The sequence below is a fragment of the Elephas maximus genome, chromosome 18 (genome assembly GCF_024166365.1).
Source record: "Elephas maximus indicus isolate mEleMax1 chromosome 18, mEleMax1 primary haplotype, whole genome shotgun sequence".
NCBI lineage: Eukaryota > Metazoa > Chordata > Mammalia > Proboscidea > Elephantidae > Elephas > Elephas maximus.
Window position 1 is genome coordinate 72,326,657 of NC_064836.1, and position 22,639 is coordinate 72,349,295.

Genomic DNA, 22,639 nt, shown 5'->3' on the forward strand with positions numbered 1-22,639 from the left:
ATGATAGCTTACCTTGAAATGGAATCTTAATGTACTTTGTCGTGAACTTGAAGGAAAATATAAAAGCACAAAATTAGTTACTACTCAAGAAATTTTCTTTCTTTTTCAAACCACAAGTACATATTCTAAGTTTATACTAAAACTGCTCAAGCCCTTTTACCAATAAAAGAAAATGTTTCACTGTAAAGACTTAGTGTTATAAAAGTTTAAGAATTCTGTACAAGAAATTTGATTTTCAATACATTCATTCATAAAAACCAGTGATACTTGGTGTGTGTGTGTGTGTGTTAATGTTTCCTGAAGATTTAAAGAACAAGTAAGACAAAATGAGACTATAGCCTGAAGTCTGCCAAGAGTCTTCAAGGAAGCACTGACTTTGGTAAATATACCATAAAGTAGGGTTTGAGTCTTGGCTTGGCAGACTGAGAAGATGATAGCTCAGCAAAAGTGAACATTCTCTTAGGGATGACCTCACAATAACCAAGACTCCATGAGATGCTAAACAAGCCAAAATGCCAGTGTACAGCCACATGTTCTATGTTCTTTATAATGAGAAATTAAAACTGTCAAAAAGGCTGAATTTGTGTCCCACCTGGCACGACCATTCTGTTTCTACAGAAAAATCACCTGGTGAGTCCAACTACAATCAATAGGTTGCCTTTACCACATAAAATCAGGACTAGAAGAATCAGTTAAGGCCAAACGGCTACAAAGGTGTAACATATCCAACTCCACAACAGTGATGCCCTTGTGAAAATGAGAACATAACGTATGTCCAGAAGCCAGAACGCCCTGGAGAACACCCTGGAGAACTGTTAGGTGAGCACTGCCAGCACTTTCACCCCTAGCATTCATCTTTTCTTTGTTTCATGTCATGAATTCCCTTCTGACTAAGGATACAGCAAGGTTCTTACTCTTTCTACTCTTCTTTAAGCCTTGCTTTATGTGTTGCTTTTAAAATAAGCAACTAGCAGAGTCTTTTACATGTGCTACCTAAAACAGGCTTGTGCTTTGAAGTTTATTTTTCCATTAGTGCCAAATGAATTTGTGCCTATTTATTTAGTTCTTTGTTTAAGTCTCTCTTTTGATCAACACATTTATGAAATTGTTGAACATATCAAAAGAATAATCTGAAAATACAAAACCAAACCAAATGGCCCTGGTGTATGGGTACCTAAACTAACCACCACAGAGATCCACATTAAGTAGCAAAGAATGTTCAGTGAAATCATAGGTTTATTTGACTTCATGTATTTTACCAATTTATTTCATACTGTAGTTTCAGAAATAAAAAACTCATATTCCAATAGTGTAAGTCAGTCACTAAAGCAAAATTTGAGCCATAATGCATATCAATTAAAATCATGAGCTCAGGTTTCAAATCCCGCCTCTATTGTCTCTAAAACTTACACAAATAGTAAATGGGTAAGCTTAGGTCACTTACTGAGCCTCTCTCAGCTTTAGCTTCCACATCTATACAGGTAGGGTTGTTCTAAGTTTTAAAAGAGATGATGTATATAAAGTGCTGAGAACCATGCCTGCTCAAGAATCAAGGGGGCTATTAGTATTAGACACTAGCATCTGATTAACAATTTTACTTATCTAGCTCAATTTAGTCAAATAAACCTTATCATTCAGTCATTTTCAAGTAAGTGCCACATATATCTTCCCTTGCCAAATTCTTTCTGATGTATTTCACTGGTTCTTTAATCTCATAAAATATGTCTCAGCAAATGTAAATAATTAGTCCCAGAAAATGAATACAAAAGGTGTTTCCTTTGGAGATTTTTATACAGCCATTACTACAACATATAGTTATAACGCCAACCAAGACAAAATCATGAAGTAGAAACAGCACCTCATCATGTCCCTAGCCTCAAGTTCCTATACTCGTCCCTTGCTCTCCCACCCTCAAGTGCTCTTGTCTATTCAAACCTTGCTGCTTGGCAAGGGTCTGATATTCATTTACACCTTTGTAGGATGACTAAGCCAACATATTACCTCTCTCAAGGTAAAACCCTATTCCCAACAAAAATTTAACCACCAGTTAAAGTAAAAAAAAAAAAAAGTTTTTGTGGCAGTTAAGGAGCCGTGGTAGCACAGTGGTTAAAGCACTCAGTTGCTAACCAAAAGGTCAACAGTTCGAACCCACCAGCCACTTCATGGGAGAAAGATGTGGCAGTCTGTTCCATAACATGCACAGCCTCAGAAATTCTTTGGGGCAGTTCTACTTTGTCCTAGAGGGTCACTATGGGTCAGACTTAATGGCATTGAGTTTGGAGTTTTGTAAGGTAACTTCAGTTCTCTGAAATCATAACACTCTTGTTTAAACTTAAGAATAAAGCTGACTGTAAGAGCTATTTTATACCTTCTTACAGTAGCCACTGTAGTTCTCTGAACATACTATATACTTAATAAACATCTTTTCCTACTATCAACAAAGTAGAGATTTTAAAAAAGAAAATATTCATATCTAATGCAGCCTTCTCTACACTAAAAAAAAAAAATTACACTTAAATATTCAGCTATAGGAAAATGGCTCTAATTCATGTAGTTTCCCCGGTAGATATTTTCTAGTTCACCTAAATTTTAACTATCATGAGCGTGAGAACAGTGTCTACAATGTTTAACACATAGTAGTCACTCTGTAAATATTTAGAGAATGACCAGGTTTAATTCTCTATTTACCCACCTAAAAAGAGCTCTTTTAATTTCTAAGTGACAGAACATCACGAACTGTGTCTGTGTGTGTGTGTGTATACATACACCACACACACAGACACAGTTCATGATATATACAGCTTTTTTGTTTGTTTTGTCCGACATCTCAGCAAGGCTGCAGTTGTAGTAGCTGCTCTCTGAGCTTCGAGATGCCATCTGAGGACAAGAAGAAAGACGCCGGAAAGTCGGCCAAGAAAGACAAAGACCCAGTGAAAAAATGTGGGGGCAAGGCCAAAAAGACGAAGTGATCCAAAGGCAAAGTTCCAGACAAGCTCAATAACCTGGTCTTGTTTGACAAAGCCACATATGACAAACTCTGTAAGGAAGTTTCCAACTATAAGCTTATATCCTCAGCTACTGCCTCTGAGAGACTGAAGATTGGAGGTTCTCTGGCCAGGGCTGCCCTTCAGGAGCTGCTTAGCAATGGACTTCTTAAGCTGGTTGCAAAACACAGAGCTCAAGTAATTTACACCAGAAACCTCAAGGGTGGCGATGTTCCAGCCGGCGAAGAAGCAACAACAGGTCCAGCCAACCGTATATGTTGGAAACTAAAGCTTTATTAAATCAAAAATATAGAGAGAGAGAGGTTTTTGAAATAAATTCTTCAAAACTTTCACCTGTTTTCCTTTTTCATATTACTCATTATAATTTTTTAATTTTTAAAAGTGATTATGCTCTCATCCTAACAGTTATCATTTTTGTAGTATTCCTCTCAGCCTTCAATCACATGCATATACACGTTACTAACTCTGATTTATTAAACCACTTTCTTACAAACACTCGTTTTTTATTTTAATTATAAGAAACGATCCAACAATCATGACAATAAATTTTAAGGGCTACTTTGTAACATTTACCGAATATGTACAGTCCCCCATTATTTGTAATAGAAAAATGTTGAGACAACGTAAATGTCAAACAACAGGGAACTGTTAAGGACAATCCAAGTACTCGAGAATAAACAGATGAATTAATAAAATGATGGTAAGCTTCAAAACAGTATGTATAATATCCTTTTTGTTTAAAATACATGTATGTACGTATGTGTGGTACGTGTGTGTGTATATATATTTTGATACATATACACATAAGAATATGGAATGATATACACCATAGAATTAGCAGCACTTGTCTCTAGGTAAGCAAGATCATGGGTGTTCTTTACATTGTTCCTTTATTCATTTGTAGCTTTCAGTTTGGTTTTGGTTTTTGCCCATAAAAAGCTCACCCGACTGTGTAATAACATAATTAATTTATCAATTAATTCAAAAAATTCTAATGTTTAATATTTATGTTGGATTTTCCCCCTTGGCTAATCACTTATTATCATATATTTAGGCTATCCAACTCTCCATCATTACAAAGACCTCAAAAGAAATAATTGGCTAACACTGAATTTAAAATAAAAAAGCAAAACGGGGAAAAAATTCTAAAAAGAGAAATTCTGATATTTCTTAAACAGAGAATTGTAGGATTGCCCCTAGGCATGCCAAAACCATTAATATTTGAAAACCAGTGACCAAAGAATATTAAACAACTTGTTCTGATGCTTTCAATCAACTCAATTTTTACTGTATCACAAGCTAGCATTGTTTGTATCTTCCAGAATTTGCCAGGATTTGGACATGCTTACTCTACTGGGATTAGGCTCTCGCCTGCACGGACATCAAGTAAACATCTACTTTGTGTTTTAAATCATGTGCTGTCTTCTTTGTGAAGAGATTCCTGATTCCTCTGGAAAGATATGGGTACCCATTACCATATGCACCCTTCTTGTACATAGTTCTATTGTATATTTACCATAATGTAAAATAAATACAAGGAGCCCTGGTGGTGGAATGGTTAAGCGTCTGGCTGTCAACCAAAAGGCTGGCAGTTCAAATGCACCAGCCACTCCTTGGAAACCCTATGGGGCAGTTTCTACTCTGTCCTATAGGATCACTATGAGTCAGCGCTTGGCTTTTAACCAAAAGGTTGGTAGTGGAACTCACCCAGTGGCTCTCTGATAGACAGATCTGGCAATTTGCTCCCATAAAGATAACAGCCTGGAAGACCCTGTGGGGCAGTTCTACTCTGTCACACGGGGTCACTTGACAGCACCTAACATCAACAATGAAAGTACGTGTCTACCTCTTCTATTAGAACACAAATTCCTTGAAAGCAAAGACTATGTCTTTCTATTTTTATAACCCATGCCTTATCCTTAACACAGCGAAATATTAATAAAACATCTAGAAAATAACCTAGGTATAAATTGGAGATTACCTATGTGTTTTGCCATCATATTTCACAGTCTGTACAATCAAACAAGCAGCCGTAACTGCCTTCCTAGGTTGTGGCCATTTATTGAAGGTACACAAGTGAATAAGCATGATTTCATTATAAGAAGCTTAAAGTCTAATGAAGAGGTTTAGGCAAGAATATAAGTAATTACAAAATGGAACACAATGTATCTTATAAAAGATAAACAATCAAAGTGCTGTAAGTAACAAAAAAGTTAAAAAAAAAAAAAAGTGTTATAAGCACACAGAAACGGGAGAAGTTAATTTCGACTGGAAAGGAGGGACTGAAAAGGCTTCCTGGAAGAGGCAGTAGTATTTCAGACAAGCCCCAAAAGATGATTAGAATTTTAACAGGCAGAAATGGTGAGAAAATACTGAGAGCCGAGTAAAATCTAGTCTGGCTTCAGGATATAGTATGGGATGGAGAATACTGGGGAAAAAAGTAGAAAAATAGATTAGGATCAGTTCCTTTAAGTCCCTAAACGACAAATTTATAAGCGTGGAGAACTCAGCGGCACAAACAGTTAAGTGCTCGACTACTAGCTGAAAGTTGGCAGTTTGAATCTACCCAGAAGTGCCTTGGAAGACAGGCCTGGCGATCTTCTTCCAAAAGCACAGCCTTGAAAACCCTACAGAACAGTTCTACTCTGCACACATGGGCTCATCATGAGTCAGAATCAGCTTAATGGCAACTAACATCAACAGTTTACGATAATTTAAATCAGCAAAATGAGAATTTTTTTTTCCTTTGTGCTTACAATTGCAACCTGAATAAAAACTTACCACCAAATAATTTTTAAAGCCAAAAGAAATATCAATATTACACATTTTTTTCATAGATGACCTCCATTAGATTATTCAGAAATTAGAGATATAATTTTACAGGGGGAAGAAGGGAAATGATACATTTCACAGTAGGTATAATGACTTTTAATATATCCCAAGTGTCCCATATAAAATTAACCTCAATCCTATTAGCTATTTTACTTAAAAAAAAACAAAAAACTGCAAATCTAAAATCAAAGACTTAAAAAAGAAAACATACTTACTGTAACACAGCCTTTAGATGCTCCTTTTATTTTACCGATATAAACAGAAGTAAACATAAAATCCAGTTGTAGATCCATCGCATTGCCAGGCGTAATACAGGAAACTTTTTCCATGACCGGATATAATTCAGAGGGGGCCTGGCAAGGAATAAACATAAAATGCATATAGCCCTAAGTATACATAAATACTGGAAATGGTCTTCAAAGTAAAAAGAGTTTCTAAATTACTATTAATGAATTTGTAAAGGATTTTATACTGTTACTGTGAAGATACACTTATCTAGATTTTTTTTCTTAAAAAATATATGATTCACCTTGAGAAAACTGCTCTGAACAGTCCAATCCAAAAATTAATTTCATAAGCCTAAGCTCCAGAAATATATCCTCCTTCATATCAAAGCCATAATTTCAAATTTAATATTTTTAATAGGTTTTATTCATTTTTTAACTCAAAAGAAATTTACACAGCATTTTACTTTAAAATGAGCTTTTAAATATCTCTTTTAATCTTCACAACTACTCTATGCAGTAGTTTTTTTTTCCATTTCATAAATAAGTTAATCAATATTTAGACTGGATAAATGGCTTGCCAAAGATCATGCAGTTGATAAAAGCAAAGCTAAGATGCAAACCCAGGTTTTCTGTCTCCTGGTCAAGAACTATTTCAACCACGTAAGACTGCTTCCATAACCCGAGATGACTGTCTTGCTATTGCACTATTACAACGAAAAATGAAAGGATATAAGTACCTAAGAACTTCTGTTCTACTAAATCTATATGCTTTACTTTATGTTCTATGTCCAAAGACAGCCAAACAGAAGCAGCTCCCAGGTGCCTAAAACTTCAAAAACCATACCACTTTCACTCAATGACATAACTCTGCTTTTAAATCACAACAGACTACCAGGGATTAGCAGCAGCTGTTTCCCAGCTTCTGAATTTTACACTGCTTTCAGATAACTTTTTTCAGAAGCTCATTTGCCTAGCCTTTGCACATTATCCCTCTTTAACATCACAAATAACCAGAGAGATTACCACTAAAGCAGTCATTATGCATGTGTGCTTGCTCTCCTTCTGTCTCTAGCAAATATAATCCATCTTCATTTGAAACATATATAATACTTATTTTTCATCCAGCTCACAATGCCAATTACCTTCTTAAAAGAATTTATCATTCTCATTTTTTGTTGCTTGCTGTACTAGTCTTTTTATTCCCTAACTAAAAAAAACTAAAAACGGAGGATCAAATCCACTACAGATAGCTACAGTCAGACAAACAACTGAATTTTTTTCTTAGTGATGAAAGGAGAGAATTTATTGGGCCCCTCATGTTGTAAAGACTGTCTCCTAAAAATAACCAACCTGTATTTCTCTAACTTCATTTAAAAGCAGAAACAAGGGAAGGCAGGGAGACATTGTAGTATTCTGCCTTACAGATCTTGGTAGGTCTCCACAGTATTTGCTGTTTGGTTGTGATCCTACCCTGTCAATTCTACAAGAACTGTTATTTTCTTGTAATTTGATCATTTTACAGTGTATGATCAGCTTATAAAGGAGCCCTGGTGGAGCACTGGTTAAGCCCTCAACTGCTAACCAAAAGGTCAGTGGTTGTAATCCACCAGCTGCTCTTCGAGAGAAAGATGGGGCAATCTGCTTCTGTAGACTTACAGCCTCAGGAACCCTATGGGGCAGTTTACTCTGTCCTATAGGGTTGCTATGAGTAGGATTTGACTCAAAAGCAACGGGTATAGGTATCAGCCTATGTGCTGCCAAGGCAACTATAATTCATCTAGAAGTCTGCACTCATTATAAACAATGACACTGTTTTAATTATATACACAACTGAGCCATCAAGTGGAATTCCTGGGTGGCACCAACTGTTAATGCTTAACGTGGTTGGCTACTAACCAAAAGGTTGGAGGTTTGAGTCCACCCAGAGGCACTTCCGAAGAAAGACCTGGCAATTCACTTCCAAAAAATCAGCCACTGAAAACCCCATGTAGCACAGTTCTATTCTGACACACACAGGGTTGACATGCGTTGGGGTCGACTTGACAACTGGAATAGGCCATCAAGTAGGCCAAGATGGCAAGAATAGTTACATTTTAGTATAATTCAGAACACAGCTGCTGAGGTGATCTCTGCGTGGAGTATTAAATGTATAAGAAACACCCATGAAATGATAATCAGACCACCAAACTGTCTTCATAAACCTGACCAAACTCTTCATGGTACTCTAGAGAATAAAAGCATCTAAGATTATTCAAAAACACACTAACATAAGTTTATGACAATTCTGCACTGGTGATCACTGGTAATAATTTCTTTAAAAATAATATAATCAGAAGCAGACAGTATAAAACAATACTGACAATAAATGACTTGAACCTTACTTTAGAGCTATACTCTTCAAAGCACAGTATCAAAAACAAAACTGGCAAACATTAAATCAAAAGACACTTCCATTTACTAGTCTGTTTTTTTTTTTTTATTAGAAGGAAGAAAGAACTTAGCAAACTTGATAAGTTTCTCAGTCATCAACACTTTCATATGTTATTTCATTTAATACTCAAAATAATCCTGTGAGGTAGACGTTATTATCATTTAACATATGAGGAAGCTCAAGCTTAAAAAAGTGACTTGCCTAAATGGCAGTCAGGATTTGAAAGCAGGTCTATATAGCTCCAGAAGGCATGTTCTTTCTTCTAGTATCGTGCTACCTTAATGGTATACGAGGAAAACGAATAATCCCAAGGAGTCATGGTGCTGCAAGACCATACAGATAAATATTGGAAAACCGCATTTTATTCTAAAAAATGTTTTGATCCAATAGTTAAATGTTCAATGAGAACCATAAAAAAAAGAAAAAAATTCAAGCCATAAAACATTTAGATTGAAAACAGATAAATAACCAGAAAAAATAATATAATCATAACACTTTCACTTCAAAAATAATTACATACTTCCCTCAAGCTAACATGAAACTTGTCTCAAAACTCAAACTGAGAAAATTTATAATTTTTATTACAATTCTCTGCTTGACAGAACAAGTACCAGTGTACAGTTCACTGTTAATCTGTGACAAGGCAGAAATAAATTACCTGCACAGATTCACATGTAATCAAAGGTAGTTCCGACATTGCTGATTCACAAGTTCTCTCATTTTCATTAACGATCTCGTTGTCTTGCTTAGGTTGTAATTTAAGAATTTCTGAACTTTTATGTTCAACAGGTCCTTCTTCATCACTGGAAACAACAACTAAAAAGGACAAATGTACTTTTTAAATGTGTCACGATAATCAAATATCAAAAAGAGAACTCCCTAATTAATATGCTGTATCTTTTATAATTCCATTAAATTTAACCATAAAAAGAAGTAAAAACTTTTAGAAACTGGCCTATCACTCATTATCTGATTTAAACTAGCTATATATTTTTTTTATATTCTGGTTTCCCTATAGTTATGTATTAGTTTCCCCATCAGTGCTATTATTTAGCAGTTACCTGCAACTTTAGCTTCTGGAGGGTGAAGATGTTTAAAGATGGGTAAAGCCAGGAGACTTTAGGAACAAGCTCTAAATTGAACAATGTAAACTGCACTCTCAACTGCACTTTAAATGCTGTTACATTAGTTGCTTCAAGGGAAAGGAAATGGATGGTTAGGGGAAGTTGTAGGATATTATTCACTGAACATCATTAAGAATCTTTTAAAGTTTCTGTACCATATGACTGTACTGACTACTCAAAAAATTAATTAGATCAAAATTAATAATAATAATTAAATAGCATTTAAACTCTCTGTATTCCAGCTTCAGCAAAAAATAACAATGGATAGTCCTTTTAAAAACTGCTACAGAATCTTTTTTAAAACTACTAATGAGATTGATTACAATTCACTAATCTAAAAAAAATTACCTTCTCTTCTTCCAAGTACTATATTTGTTTACCTAAATCAATATTACAAGATTCATGAAGGAAGCCTCAAAACTCTAAGACATTTTTTCTAAAATTAATATATTTCATATTGATGCCACAAGCAGCTTATTACTTTAGCAAAATCTGTTCATGAGGAGAAAAAAAATGACTAAGAAGAGAAAATGAAGTGCCTTCATAATCCTCCTATCACTTACTTGGTTCAGCAGAGATCAACGACTGGTTCCCTTCACTATGTCCACTTCGCAGAGGCTTTTCGATCGTATTTGACTCACTCTCACTCCTTTCAGCTAGGGGAGAAGTCCCCACAGCATCACTGGAAGCAGAGCTCTCAAACGTTCCAGAGGCTGAACAGTCAGAGGCGCTTTTGGGGGCAGCACTCAAAGCCAACTCCTGACCACTGAGCGGAGACAGTTTAGTAAAGCCACTTCCTAAAGGTTCGGGTGTAATTTCTTCAAGCAGTTTTGGGTCCTGATGATACTTTTCACTTGACTTTTCAAACTCAGTGCGTACTGTTGAGTCATTTTCTTGTTCTTTCTGAACATAAGTAAGTATACAGAAAAAAAGTAGCATTTTTCAAATGTGGCTTCCTTAAAACAATTTTTTAAGCTTTAAACTCATAAAAATGATATAAAATTTAAAATATCATATCATTTCTATAACTACATAAATAGAAAAATGTACAACTATACTACATTATGCTTCCCAGTGTCTCCCAAATATAAAAGGGTAGGGTTTGGTCTACTAAATCCGATGCCTAAATATTTCTATAAAGAATGGGGGGTTCGGGGAATGCCCATCTTTAGAAGTGGTTCAGAGAAGAAACTCCTGAGATCTAAGTCAACTTTAGAATGACAGGATTTTTTTCACATTTTTATTCTGCAAAAGTAACAAGGCCATGTGACCAACTACCTTAGTAACACAAAAGCAAAAAATTTAAAACTTAAGAGGATAACAATATTAAAAACTATGAAAATCAACCATTTCCTTCAACATCTCTATTACTGTCTTTGTAATTATGACCCAAAGGCACTGCGAGGTCCTGAGGTGCCTTCTGAATCAAAGGATCAAGGTTGTATTTTTACTAGTTTTGTTGTTAATTAATACCTTTGAAAATGGGTAATGTACATATTCTTTATTTACAAAAAATCCCCTCGCCTCCAGATAAACAGAAGCTTAAATAATCTGGCAAGTAAATTACTCCTGATAAAAAGTATGTGATAGTAAAAGCAGAAAGCTGGAAGAACATTATTTGGCCAAAGTCAACTCATTTCTACCGCAGGACCAATTACGTCCTATGATGTCTAAACAGCTCTACTTACCGTCTGTTCTGCCGACGCATCCAGAGAACAAGCAGAACTATGGGAGTCAGACACATTACTTCTAAGCCTTTTCTTTGTCTTCCTGGAAATTACAGTGGGTTCCACTTTTGACTCAGAATATGTATCATTCTTGTTTCTGGTACCCTCTTCAAGATGATCACAACCTCTACTTCCACTATTAAAGTCTTAAAAAACAAAAGACGCGTAAATATGGCCAAAAAGTAGCAAAAGAGTCCCTTTTAGAGGAGTTTGAAGAAACATCGTCAAAACTGCTATCCTACTTCCAAAGCTTGTTCAAACAGAAGTCCACTGTTAACTCTCACACTGGAACTGGTCAGTGTAAAAGGACAGTCTACTGAAAACTGTATACATGAAGTAAGCATTCATTGTACAGTAAGTCTGAGGTAAGAAAACATATAAAAACAGTATTCTTTCATAGCCAAAGCAAAGCAGGTATTTATTCCTTTTGCTGTAACTGCATTTGATTGCAATATTTTTAAAGTCATAACAAAATTTGGAATATTCATGTCTTAACAAAATGTTGTTTTGATAATTCATTGGGATTTTACAAATTAGTTCTGTCTTTTTAAAATGTAAGTTTTACGTAATTTCTTTATCTTAGTAGGACAAGTCCATGGTGACACAAACAGTTAAGCACTCCACTCCTAATGGAAAAGTTGGAAGTTCAAATCCACCCATAGGTGCCTTGGAAGAAAGGCCTGGTGACCTTTTTTTACAAAAGATCACTGCCATTGAAAACCCTATGGAGTGCAGTTCTACTCTGAAACACAGGAGGTTGCAATGAGTTGGAATCAACCCCACTGCAACTGTTTTTTGTTTTTTGGGGGGGATGTTACTGGAAAGGGACTATATATTGAAAGAGTATTTATCAACGCTTTTTAAAAAGGAGCCACAACACCCTTCCCCAGCAGTTGACTGTGATATATGATCATTCACAAGGTTATCAATTTGCTTCAGTTTCTTTTTAATAATCAAGGCCCTGTCTCTTTAAGGCTCCAATAAGCTACCGTACAGAGAAGGAAGTGCTCCCTTTTTAAGTCTACAAAGCATCATTTTAAAAACCATGTCAATTATTATTAAGAACGCTTAGTATATCAGTTATCAAATATAGGCTCTGTCCAAAATTACCTTTCAAATGAGTCTATTTAAGTAACTTGTTATCCTGAATTATTTTGCTTTCTGAATTCATACCATATAAGCACCAACTCAAAGACTACACGCAGCAAGTCACGAAACAGCTTTCTTGAAATCGTAACTTATAACTGATCTGACACTGGCTGGACTAACCTCTCCCTCCACTAACCGAAAGTTCTCCAACCCCAAGTGTCCTCTCTTCAAGCCATTCCTGCACCTAACTCTAGCTTCAGAGATTCCTAAAAACTAGCATTTATGGTAATATATCTTTGCCAATGCTCGAAAAGGCAGGTGAGGGCAAGAAAACTCCAAGGCAGTCAACAGCCTTTTAATTTCCAAAGAAAACACTCTTTACTCTTCCCCCAAGAAAATAAACTCCCCATAAATCATCAACACCACTGGTTGAAAGGCACATTAAATTTTATTTGTGAAACTGTAAATGTAAAGGAAGTCAAATACAATTTCTACACATAAATACTTTACCAAATTACAATCTCTAACCAGAAAAGTATAGCAAAAAGATGATGACTGGAAAGGGGCTTGAGAAAAACTCTATTACACAGGAGTTTTCCTTCAAGCAATTTACTATTTGCACATCAGCAAAGCCTGTCTCGTGAGAAACAGGGTAATCTTAGCATATAGAGCCAGACAGAGTAAAAACAGGGCTCCACCTGCCCAAATACATACAAAAGAGGTGACAAAATCCTGTAAGCAAAATATTATTAAATATTTTCAATGTATTATTTTGGTAAAAGCAAATTTCACAAGGCACACTTAATGTACTACAAAAGAGTGGTATACCTGGGGTTTAATTCAGAATTCCCATTTGTTTATGGATTTATGTTAGACAACTGACATCCGACACTATTATCTACAGGAAAGCAGACATTATGAGCTTCAACAAAGTTTTGAGAGTGAATTTTCTTAAAAGCACTTTACTGTGAAGACCGTCAGGGATACTCAAAGACTATAAAATGTTTCCTTGGTCACAAACTTTTCACTGTTGCATCTCTAAAACTCCACTGTGACTGTTTAGGTAACACTTGTGGGCACACATGAGAGGCTTTTCATTCAACTATTCTTACTGTGCCAAGGAAGAAACGGAATGTGAGAATCACACGTTATCTTGATAGTATCTGTACTGAGGCCACTTATATACTTAAATTTTTATTTGCTAATTAAAGATAATTATTTCTGGGAAAAGAACAATTCGTAAGAAACTATCTGTTTATGCAGACAGTACTTAGTGAGCAATTGAAATTTCTTCTCTAAGAGTCATACTGCTTTCTCTAAAGACTGCCTTCCTAAGAGTTTTAGCTGGTTTCTTACATACATTACAGTTAATAGTTTCCTTTTAACTTTTTGCCTTTTATGTAAAAAGTTACTAAAAAAATTTGTAAGTAGTTGTGTCCTAAAAGAAGGCAAAGAATTTCGCATTATGTCATTAAAGGACCTTCTTTTCTTTGGAATACATACGAATACTTACAAAATCATTATTCGAAAAACAAAATACCCCTACTAGTTTGAAGCTATCATAACCTAAGAGACCCTTGGACACGTCAATTTCACAAATGACGAATGTAGTAAATAGCTTTGGTACAAATTTTGGTAATATATTTTATTGAAAATCTTAATAGACAGACAAAAAGGAGCAGTCAATTCAATAACCCTACATGCAAGGAGGCCTACAAACAATTTCCCCATGTCCGGAATGTATTTACCTCTAAATCTGCTTGTTTTGGCATCCTCTCAGACTTGAGAGAAATTCTAATGATAAAGAATGTATTTCATAGCAGGAGGATTGTCAGTGGGAAGCTAATAATAATAATCCAGTGAGCAGTAATATCAATTTTTAGACAGACAGCACTCAGAAACAGCTAAACATTATAAATTTACAGATATACTCTCCCGACACCCACAAAAAAAGATAATATTCCAATTTAACTTTTAGAATTGGTAAATAAATCAAGAAATGGATACTATAGTATACAATAACTTTAGCAACTTTTTTGTGTTGCTAAATAATCTCCCTTTACTTTGATATATCTTTTAAATGTAAGATGGAATGAGCTTATTTAATTTTAAAATTATTGGAAATATATTATGCAAAAATTCAAATTTCAACCGTTTTCTAAGGTACACAAACCTTTAGGCTGAGTATCAGGCATTACAAGAGAAATGCCATCATCATCTCTTTGCTTTTCTTTAGTGTGTACAGCCTGCTGTGCAGAGTTGTTATTTACTGTCTTACTTGACTGTGAAACCCTGCAAAACAGAATTATATTATACTCAATTCTTTTAAGGCCCAAATTGATATAGAAGTTAAATGGCATATTCAACAACAACAAAAAGATAAAAACCCAATAGATACAGTACATTCCCACATGGCACAATATATGATCTGGGCAGTAGAAAGTTTATTAAACTGAAATTTGAAAAGTAATTCCTCGTCTTTTTTATACCATTACATTCCCCACGTCTTTGGTGGGGGGGGGGAAACTTAGGAAATTCATACTGTAGGACTATGTGCATGCAAATCAAGCAAAGGTAATACTACTAAATGAGTCAAAGAGGTTTAGGAGGTAAAATTCCACGAAAACCAAATGTGTACCCATGTGTAAATCAAACAATTATAAGCCAAAACTAATTGTCAATACATTTCAAACATGGTTCATATACGAAGGTTAAGTAAAAAGTTTGGGATATGGTAAAAATTTTACCTAAAGAAGAAATTTATTTTCCAAGTCTTAATTTGCCACAAAATCCACTCACTTAACTAGTAGTATATCCACACGAAAAGGTATAAATAACAAAGTAGAAGACCTCACACCTCCAGATCTCAAAACATACTATTGAGGATGTGGGGAGACGGGAACCCATATACCCTGCAGGGGGAACGGTAAAATGGTACAACCGCTGTGGGAAAGGGTATGGCACTTCCTCAGAAAACTTAAGAAATAGAGCTACCTTATGATTCACCAATTTCACTCCTAGATATATACCCTAGAGACCTAACAGAAATGACAAGAACAGACATATGAACACCTGTGTTCATTACAGCACTACTCAAAACAGCAGAAAGATGGAAACAATCTAAACATCCATCAACAGATGAATGGATAAGCAAAATGTGGTACATGCCCACAAGTGATTACTATACAACGATAAAGAATAATGAGTATGCAATACGTAAGGTGGATAAATCTGGAGGACATTATGTTGAGCGAAATAAGTCAATCACAAAAGGACAAACATTGTATGATCTCACTTTTTTAAAAAGACAAAAATACACATACATACAGAAACCAACATTCATCGGTGGTTACCAGGGATGGGTAGGTGGGAAGAGGGGAACCACTCTTTAAATAGTAGACGCTTGTTATTTTTGGCGATGGGAAAACTAATGCTGAATGTGGGTGACATGCACACGGGCTGATCAAGGTAAATGATGTCATTAAGAAGTACACACACACAAAAAGGATGTTTCTGGCAAATGCTAGGACATATATAATTTTGCAACAACAACCAAAAAATACATGTGTGGTTACATATGTATGTATGCATGCATATACGCGTATAAAAAAACGCGTATAGGTATGTATAAACCCATACCAAACCCAGTGCCATCAAGTCGATTTCGACTCACAGCAACCCTAAAGGACAGAGTAGAACTGCCCCGCAGAGTTTCCAAGGAGCAGCTTGTGGATTCAAGCTGCTGACCTTTTGGTCAGCAGCTGTAGCATTTAATCACTACACCACCAGGGTTTCCATAGATATGTACATGTGTGTATATATATGTACATATATGTGTGTATAGCTATGTGTGTATATAAATATGTGTGTGCCTACATGCATATTCATCTATAAAGTTACGAATACTTCTTAGGCATAGCCAAACATCTCACGAGATTGGTTTTCTGTGTTTGAAGCCTTAAGACCATAGTCTCATGGAACAACTCAGTCAATTGGCATAATACAGCTCATAAAGATAACGTTCTACATCCTAGTTTGGTGAGCAGCATCTGAGGTCTTAAAAGCTTTCAAGGGGCCATCTAAGACACAACTATTGGTCCCTCATCTGGAGCAAAAGAAAGAGAAAGAAACCAAAGACTCAGAGAAGAAACTAGTCTACAGGACTAACAGTCTACACAAACCACAGCCTCATCTACTGTGAGGCCAGAAAAACTAGATGGAGCCAGGCTACCACTAATGACTATTCTGATCAGGACCACAATACACAGATCCTGATAGAAGAGGAGAAAAATGTGAAACAGAACTCAAATTTTTAACAAGTCCAGACTTAGTGGACCAGTTGAGAATCTAGGACTCCCCAAGACTATCACCCTGAGATATTCCATAAACTTTGAACCAAAAGTACCCCAAGGTCACCTTTTAGCTAAATAGACTGGCTCATGAAATAAAGAACATTACCAGTGAGTACCACGTGCCTTTAAAAAATCATCTGTATGAGACCAAATGATCAACAATTACTCTCAAGAAAAGATGAGAGGTTAAGAGGGCAGGGAAACCAGATTACTGGAAGTAAAACATCCAGAAGGGAACTAATGAGAATGTTAACACATTGTGAAAAATGTAACCAGTGCCTCTGAATAATCTGTGTAATAATTGTTAGATGGGAACCTAATTTGCTGTGTAAACTTTCACTGAAAACAATAAAATATTATTTTTTAAAAAGAAAAGGTAAAATAGACACCTCAAGAGTGAGATTTTGTAATTTAACTCTTACACTGCCATAAAGAAAGTAAATACAATAATAATCAAGTTCATTTGGGAAAGTAAAATCTTTAAAATGCATAAATTAACCAATGAAAAGTTTTTAACTTGATTCATTTTCAATTACAAGCTTTCTTCAAGTGAAGTTATTTAACCAAATTAGTGACTGATATTCTCATTGGAATTTAACAATACTGCAACTTATAAGCAAGCTTCCACCTTTGGGACTCAAGATCACCCAACAGTTAAAATTCAGTTAATACATGGAATCTTTACTGTACCAGGCAAAACAACTGGTGCTGGAAAGACAAAGATTAATAATTCATTGCCAGTTGAAGAACTCCTCATTTATCTCAGGAGATAAACACAAACACAACTTACTTATAAAATTACGTGACAGGTGCTGTAAAGCAGCAGTAAATTTACAGAACTTGTAGAAGCAATTAACCTCCTCCTGGAATAGGAGACATGGCTGAGGAAGGCTTCAGCAAAGAGGATGACATCAAGAGATGTCCTTAGAAATTAAGTAGGATTTAAGGGGGAGAGAATTGGGGAACTATTCTAGCCAGAAGCAACAGTTTAAGAATGAGTACGAAAATGCGTGGAGTATGTGTAGAGGCATCTGAAGGTAAACATAGCTTATCAGATATATTCTTGATTTATAAAAAGAAAAAAGGCTAAACTCTTCTAAACATGTTTATATATGTTCTACACTACAAAAGTATGCCATATTGGAAAAAATTCAGTACACACTTGGTATATTTGGTGTTTTTCAGAAGCCATGAGCTATTCTATAGGCAAAGCTATAATTTTTTCAGAGTTTTTGTGATCTCTAAAGATCTCTTTAATATAAATGTCAAGAAATCATTATTATTTAAATGAAGCTAAAATTACAAAAGGGAAAATCATGCCTTAAAAATCATAGAAGAAACTTCTTTTACTTTTAGGAACCTATTTCGGTACTTTGATGCAAAAAAATATGAATGGGTCAATACATCAGCATTCCTCAACCTTACAAAGATATATTTTAATACATGTCATCTGGGGGCTAAACTTTGATGCTTTCATTCTATAATATTAAATGCTTCTGCTATGGCCAAAAAAGAAATAAATTTTCAACAAACTGAGATCAGATGAATTTTGTTTTACACACATAGCTTTTATTTTTAATGCTGAGACGCTTATGGCAATGTTTTCCACAACCCTGAATATCAAACCCAAAAACCAAAGGTTATGAAGTAGCCAGAGGTAAAAATAAATCCCCTACAATCACAGATTCTTTCAGGAACTCTCAGTTTCCAGAGATAAGGAAGGAAATCACCGTTCTAGACTATGAAGGATTACACAAACACTTCAAACAAAGATCTACAGACTACTGTCAATTCCAATCAACACATATTTATGGAGCGCTTATACGTGTCAAGGAGCCCTGGTGGCGCAGTGGTCAGGCACTCAGGTGCTAGCCAAAAGGTCAACAGTTTGAACCCACCAACCAATCCACAGGAGACAGATGTGGTGGTCTGCTTCCATAGAGATTGCAGCCTTGGAAACTCTACGGGGCAGTTCCACTCTGTCCTGTAAGGTTACTATGAGTCAGAATTGACTTTTTTTTGTTGTTTTTTTTAGTATGTATCAAATTCTATTCTAGACCCGAGAGATAATATGTTGAACAACATAGATCTCTCTGATCCCCGGGGGTCTAGTATCCAAGCACTTAACCATTTACACCACCCAGGCGGCCTAACAGAGTTAACAGCCAATAAACATCTAACCAAAAGAAATACGTTGTCCAACTCTGACTGCACATACATTTTCTCATCTCTAAGTATATTCCTACGCAGAAATATAAAGAACAAATTCTGCCTCAAAAGTTAAATTAAGTGATGGGAATCTAAGTGATAAGATGTGTAAATGTTCACAACAACATGAAATATAAAGATTATAAAAAGAGCAGGCAGTTTAAAATTTGATAGAGGAGAAAACAGGATACACAGTCATATGTCCACAATACATCCTCTGAAGTAGGGCATTATGAGATTTGGACGTTGTGCAAACAACATATTATATAGTTCGCACACAGACATGCGTTAAGTCTTGAGCAAGAGCATTCACTGATTTTCCACCTTCGTGTTGTTAAATAACCTTTCGTTTCTCTTCCAGACTGGTACTTCTCCTTTGTCTCTTGCCACTGCTATTACCAGCACTGATTTTGCTGTGTTTGGGAGCCATGAAGTACTTCATGGTAATATTATCGAAAGAAAATTAAACAGAAAGATAACACTGTAACACTCAAGAGAGCTCCATATAGGAGATTGGGATGTTGCTGCCTGTGAGTCGAAGTATACTCCGTTAGTTTACATTAATAACAGAAAATACAGTACATACATAAGCTAGTAACACAGGCATTTACTATGACTATCAAGACATACGTATTACAGGTTATATATTCACTGCACCACTATATGCCTGGCAGCACAATCGCTTTGTATACAAGAGACATGAGATAGACACGCTGCATGCGGGAAACTGTTGCATTTCCTATGTTCCCTTATGTCCCCTACATCTCTTTCTCCGGCTGGCCTTTCTGAACTCTATTATAACTTTAGGGGACCACAGACATACATACAGTCGGATGCTGCCTTAACGGATGTTATGTGGCACATGGCTGTATTAAATTTTTTTAAACACATAAGATAAATAAATCAATATGACTAGTACCAAAAAATGCTCTAAAACAAAGCCAAAATACAAATCTATAAATTATTCAAAAAATTATTTATATTTAATTCAAACATCCTTGATAAAAATACCTTTTTCTCTTCTCCACTGCATATCAGATACAACTGTACATACATGCTCACACAACAAAAATTCATTTGGAAGGAGCCATGAATGAGTGCTCTGGCATCATACCACTTTCCCACAATATGCAGATCCCTCTACAGGCTCCCCAGTTGTAGGCACCTTCTTTCAGATGGTAGGGGCACCTGCCCATCCACAGTGAAAGAGCAATGATTTATATCTAGGCTTTAGCAATATTTAATAACTTTAATAAACTTATCTACTGTGCCTCAATTTTCTCATTCATAAAATGAGGTGATGCTAATTACCTCAGAGAGTTACCATTAAGATCAAATGAAATAATACCTATGAAAGTACTTAGCACAGAGCCTGGAATATGATGGCACAATTATTTTAATTATCTACTTCCATTCTCAAGGAAAACCTCGAAGTTTGTCCAATTTACTTCTGTGAGCTCTACCTAGATGATGAGAATGTCTTCTCCAAAGAGAAGGCAAACAGGGTAATGGAGTAGAAATAAGAATAATTAATGATGATTTCGAGTAATATTAGTTATTCTTAAAAACTGTTTTATAATTTCATCTATGGATAGTTTTCTTTCTCTTCTCTGCTAACTATAATCGAGTTCTTATGTAAAACTACCTGATACAGGCTACAACGTGGATGAACCTCAAAACATTATGGTAACTAAAAGAAGCCAGACACAAAAGGCCACATATTATACTATTCCATTTATATGAAATATCTAGATTAGGTAAATTCACACAGACAGCATACAAATTGACAGCTGCCAGGGGCTGGAGGTGGGGGAATGGGGAGCAGCTGCTTAGTGAGTACAGGGTTCCCTTTGAGGGTGATGAAAATTCTTTGGAACTAGATGTGCTGTTTGCAAAATACTGTGAATGTACTAAATGTCACTGAATTGTACCCTTTAAGTTGCTTAATTCAATGTTATGTGAATTTCACCTCAACTAAATAAGAGAGAAAAAATACATGGTTTAAAACATGAGGTATAATGCACCTTGGTGTATACAGGTGTTCCTTATACCATTCTTTGAACTTTTCTACATACTTGAAATTTTTCATAATAAAAGTTGTCGGGTAAAGTGGTTATTTCTGAGGAGAAGGCATGGAAATGGAACAGAAAGGGATAGAGAGTGGGGAAAATATGAGGGCTTCAATGATATAGAAAATAGCTGATTTCTTAAGACAGAGTGTAGGTATTTCAGTGCTTATTTTAATATATTTTTTAACTTAAATTCATCTGATACATATATTTTAATGTACTATATGTTTCATGATTATTAGAGGAGGAAAAATCATGAATAAAAGCACACAAAACTTTGTATCCAAAGGTAACCTCGGTTTTCACATTTATAACAGAAATATTCACTACTACCCTATCTAATTTTTCTTCAGCTTCAACTTAAACTTGCATATGAGCAACTGATGGTCTGTTCTCAGTCAGGCCCTGGCCTCGTTCTGACTGATGATATTGAGCTTCTCTATGGTCACTTTTCACAGATGTAGACGATTTGATTCCTGTGTATTCCATCTGGCGAGGTCCACGTGTAGTTACCGTTTATGCTGTTGAAAAAAGATGCTTGAAATGAAGAACTCATTTGGTCTTGCAAAATTCTATCATGTGATCTCCAGCAGCATTTCTATCACCAAATCCTTATTTGCCAACTACCGATCCTTCTTGTTTCCATCTTTCGCTTTCCAACCACCAGCAATTATCAATGATCTTGACTACATGTTTGATCAGTATCAGACTGCAGAAATGGGTAAAAATCTTCAATTTCTTCATCTTTGGCACTAATGGTTGGTGCATAAATTTGAATAACAGTCGTAATAACTGGGCTTCCTTATAGGTACATGGATATTATCCTATCACTGACAGCACTGTACTTCAGGATAGGTCCTGAAATTTCCTGCACAACTTCTAGATGAACCTAAAGAAAATTAAAACAAGTCCACTAGAGCGAAAAATACAACCTGAATTTACATACTATTTCAAGAAAGGATTTGACACACTGAACACTAATGACCAAAGAGCAGACGAGCTATGCGATGGCATCAAGGATATCATACAAGAAAGCGAAAGGTCATTAAAAGACAGGAAACAAAGAAAAGGCCAAAATGGAGATCGGAAGAGACTCTGAAACTTGCTCTTGAATGTACATGAGCTAAAGTGAATGAAAGAACTGAAATAAAAGAGCTGAACAGAAGATTTCAAAGGGTAGCTTGAGGAGACAACGTAAAGTTTTATAATGCAATGTGCAAAGCTCTGGGGTTAGAAAACCAAAGGAAGAACGCACTCGGCATTTCTCAAGCTGAAAGAACTGAAGAAAAAATTCAAGTCTCAAGTTGCAATATCGAAAGATTCTATGGACAAAATATTGAATGAGACAGGAAGCATGAAAAGAAGATGGAAGGAGTATGAAGTCACTACCAAAAAGAACTGACTGACATTCAGTCGTTTCAGGAGGGAGCATATGATCAAGAACTGATGGTACTGAAGGAAGAAGTCCCAAGCTGCGCGGAAGACACTGGCAAAAAAACAAGGCTCTAGAAACTGGCAGAACACTAAATCGAGATGTTTCAACGGATGCTCATTCATCTACGTAAAAAAATCTGG

General features: G+C 35.6%; 1 protein-coding gene and 1 pseudogene across 5 annotated transcripts in view; one reads left to right on the forward strand and one right to left on the reverse strand.

The window, feature by feature from the left end:
- SENP7 (SUMO specific peptidase 7) overlaps positions 1-22,639 on the reverse strand; it is a 175,075-nt gene that overhangs the window by 44,899 nt on the left and 107,537 nt on the right. For all 5 annotated transcript variants that reach the window (XM_049858319.1, XM_049858317.1, XM_049858316.1 and 2 more), the window contains 6 exons: positions 14,609-14,727; positions 11,308-11,492; positions 10,183-10,522; positions 9,154-9,311; positions 6,053-6,190; positions 13-46 (listed from right to left, as the gene is read on the reverse strand). In XM_049858319.1, coding sequence (XP_049714276.1) covers positions 13-46; positions 6,053-6,190; positions 9,154-9,311; positions 10,183-10,522; positions 11,308-11,492; positions 14,609-14,727 — 974 coding nt within the window. The remainder of the gene's footprint in view (positions 1-12; positions 47-6,052; positions 6,191-9,153; positions 9,312-10,182; positions 10,523-11,307; positions 11,493-14,608; positions 14,728-22,639) is intronic.
- LOC126061702 (40S ribosomal protein S25-like) lies at positions 2,871-3,284 on the forward strand (annotated as a pseudogene).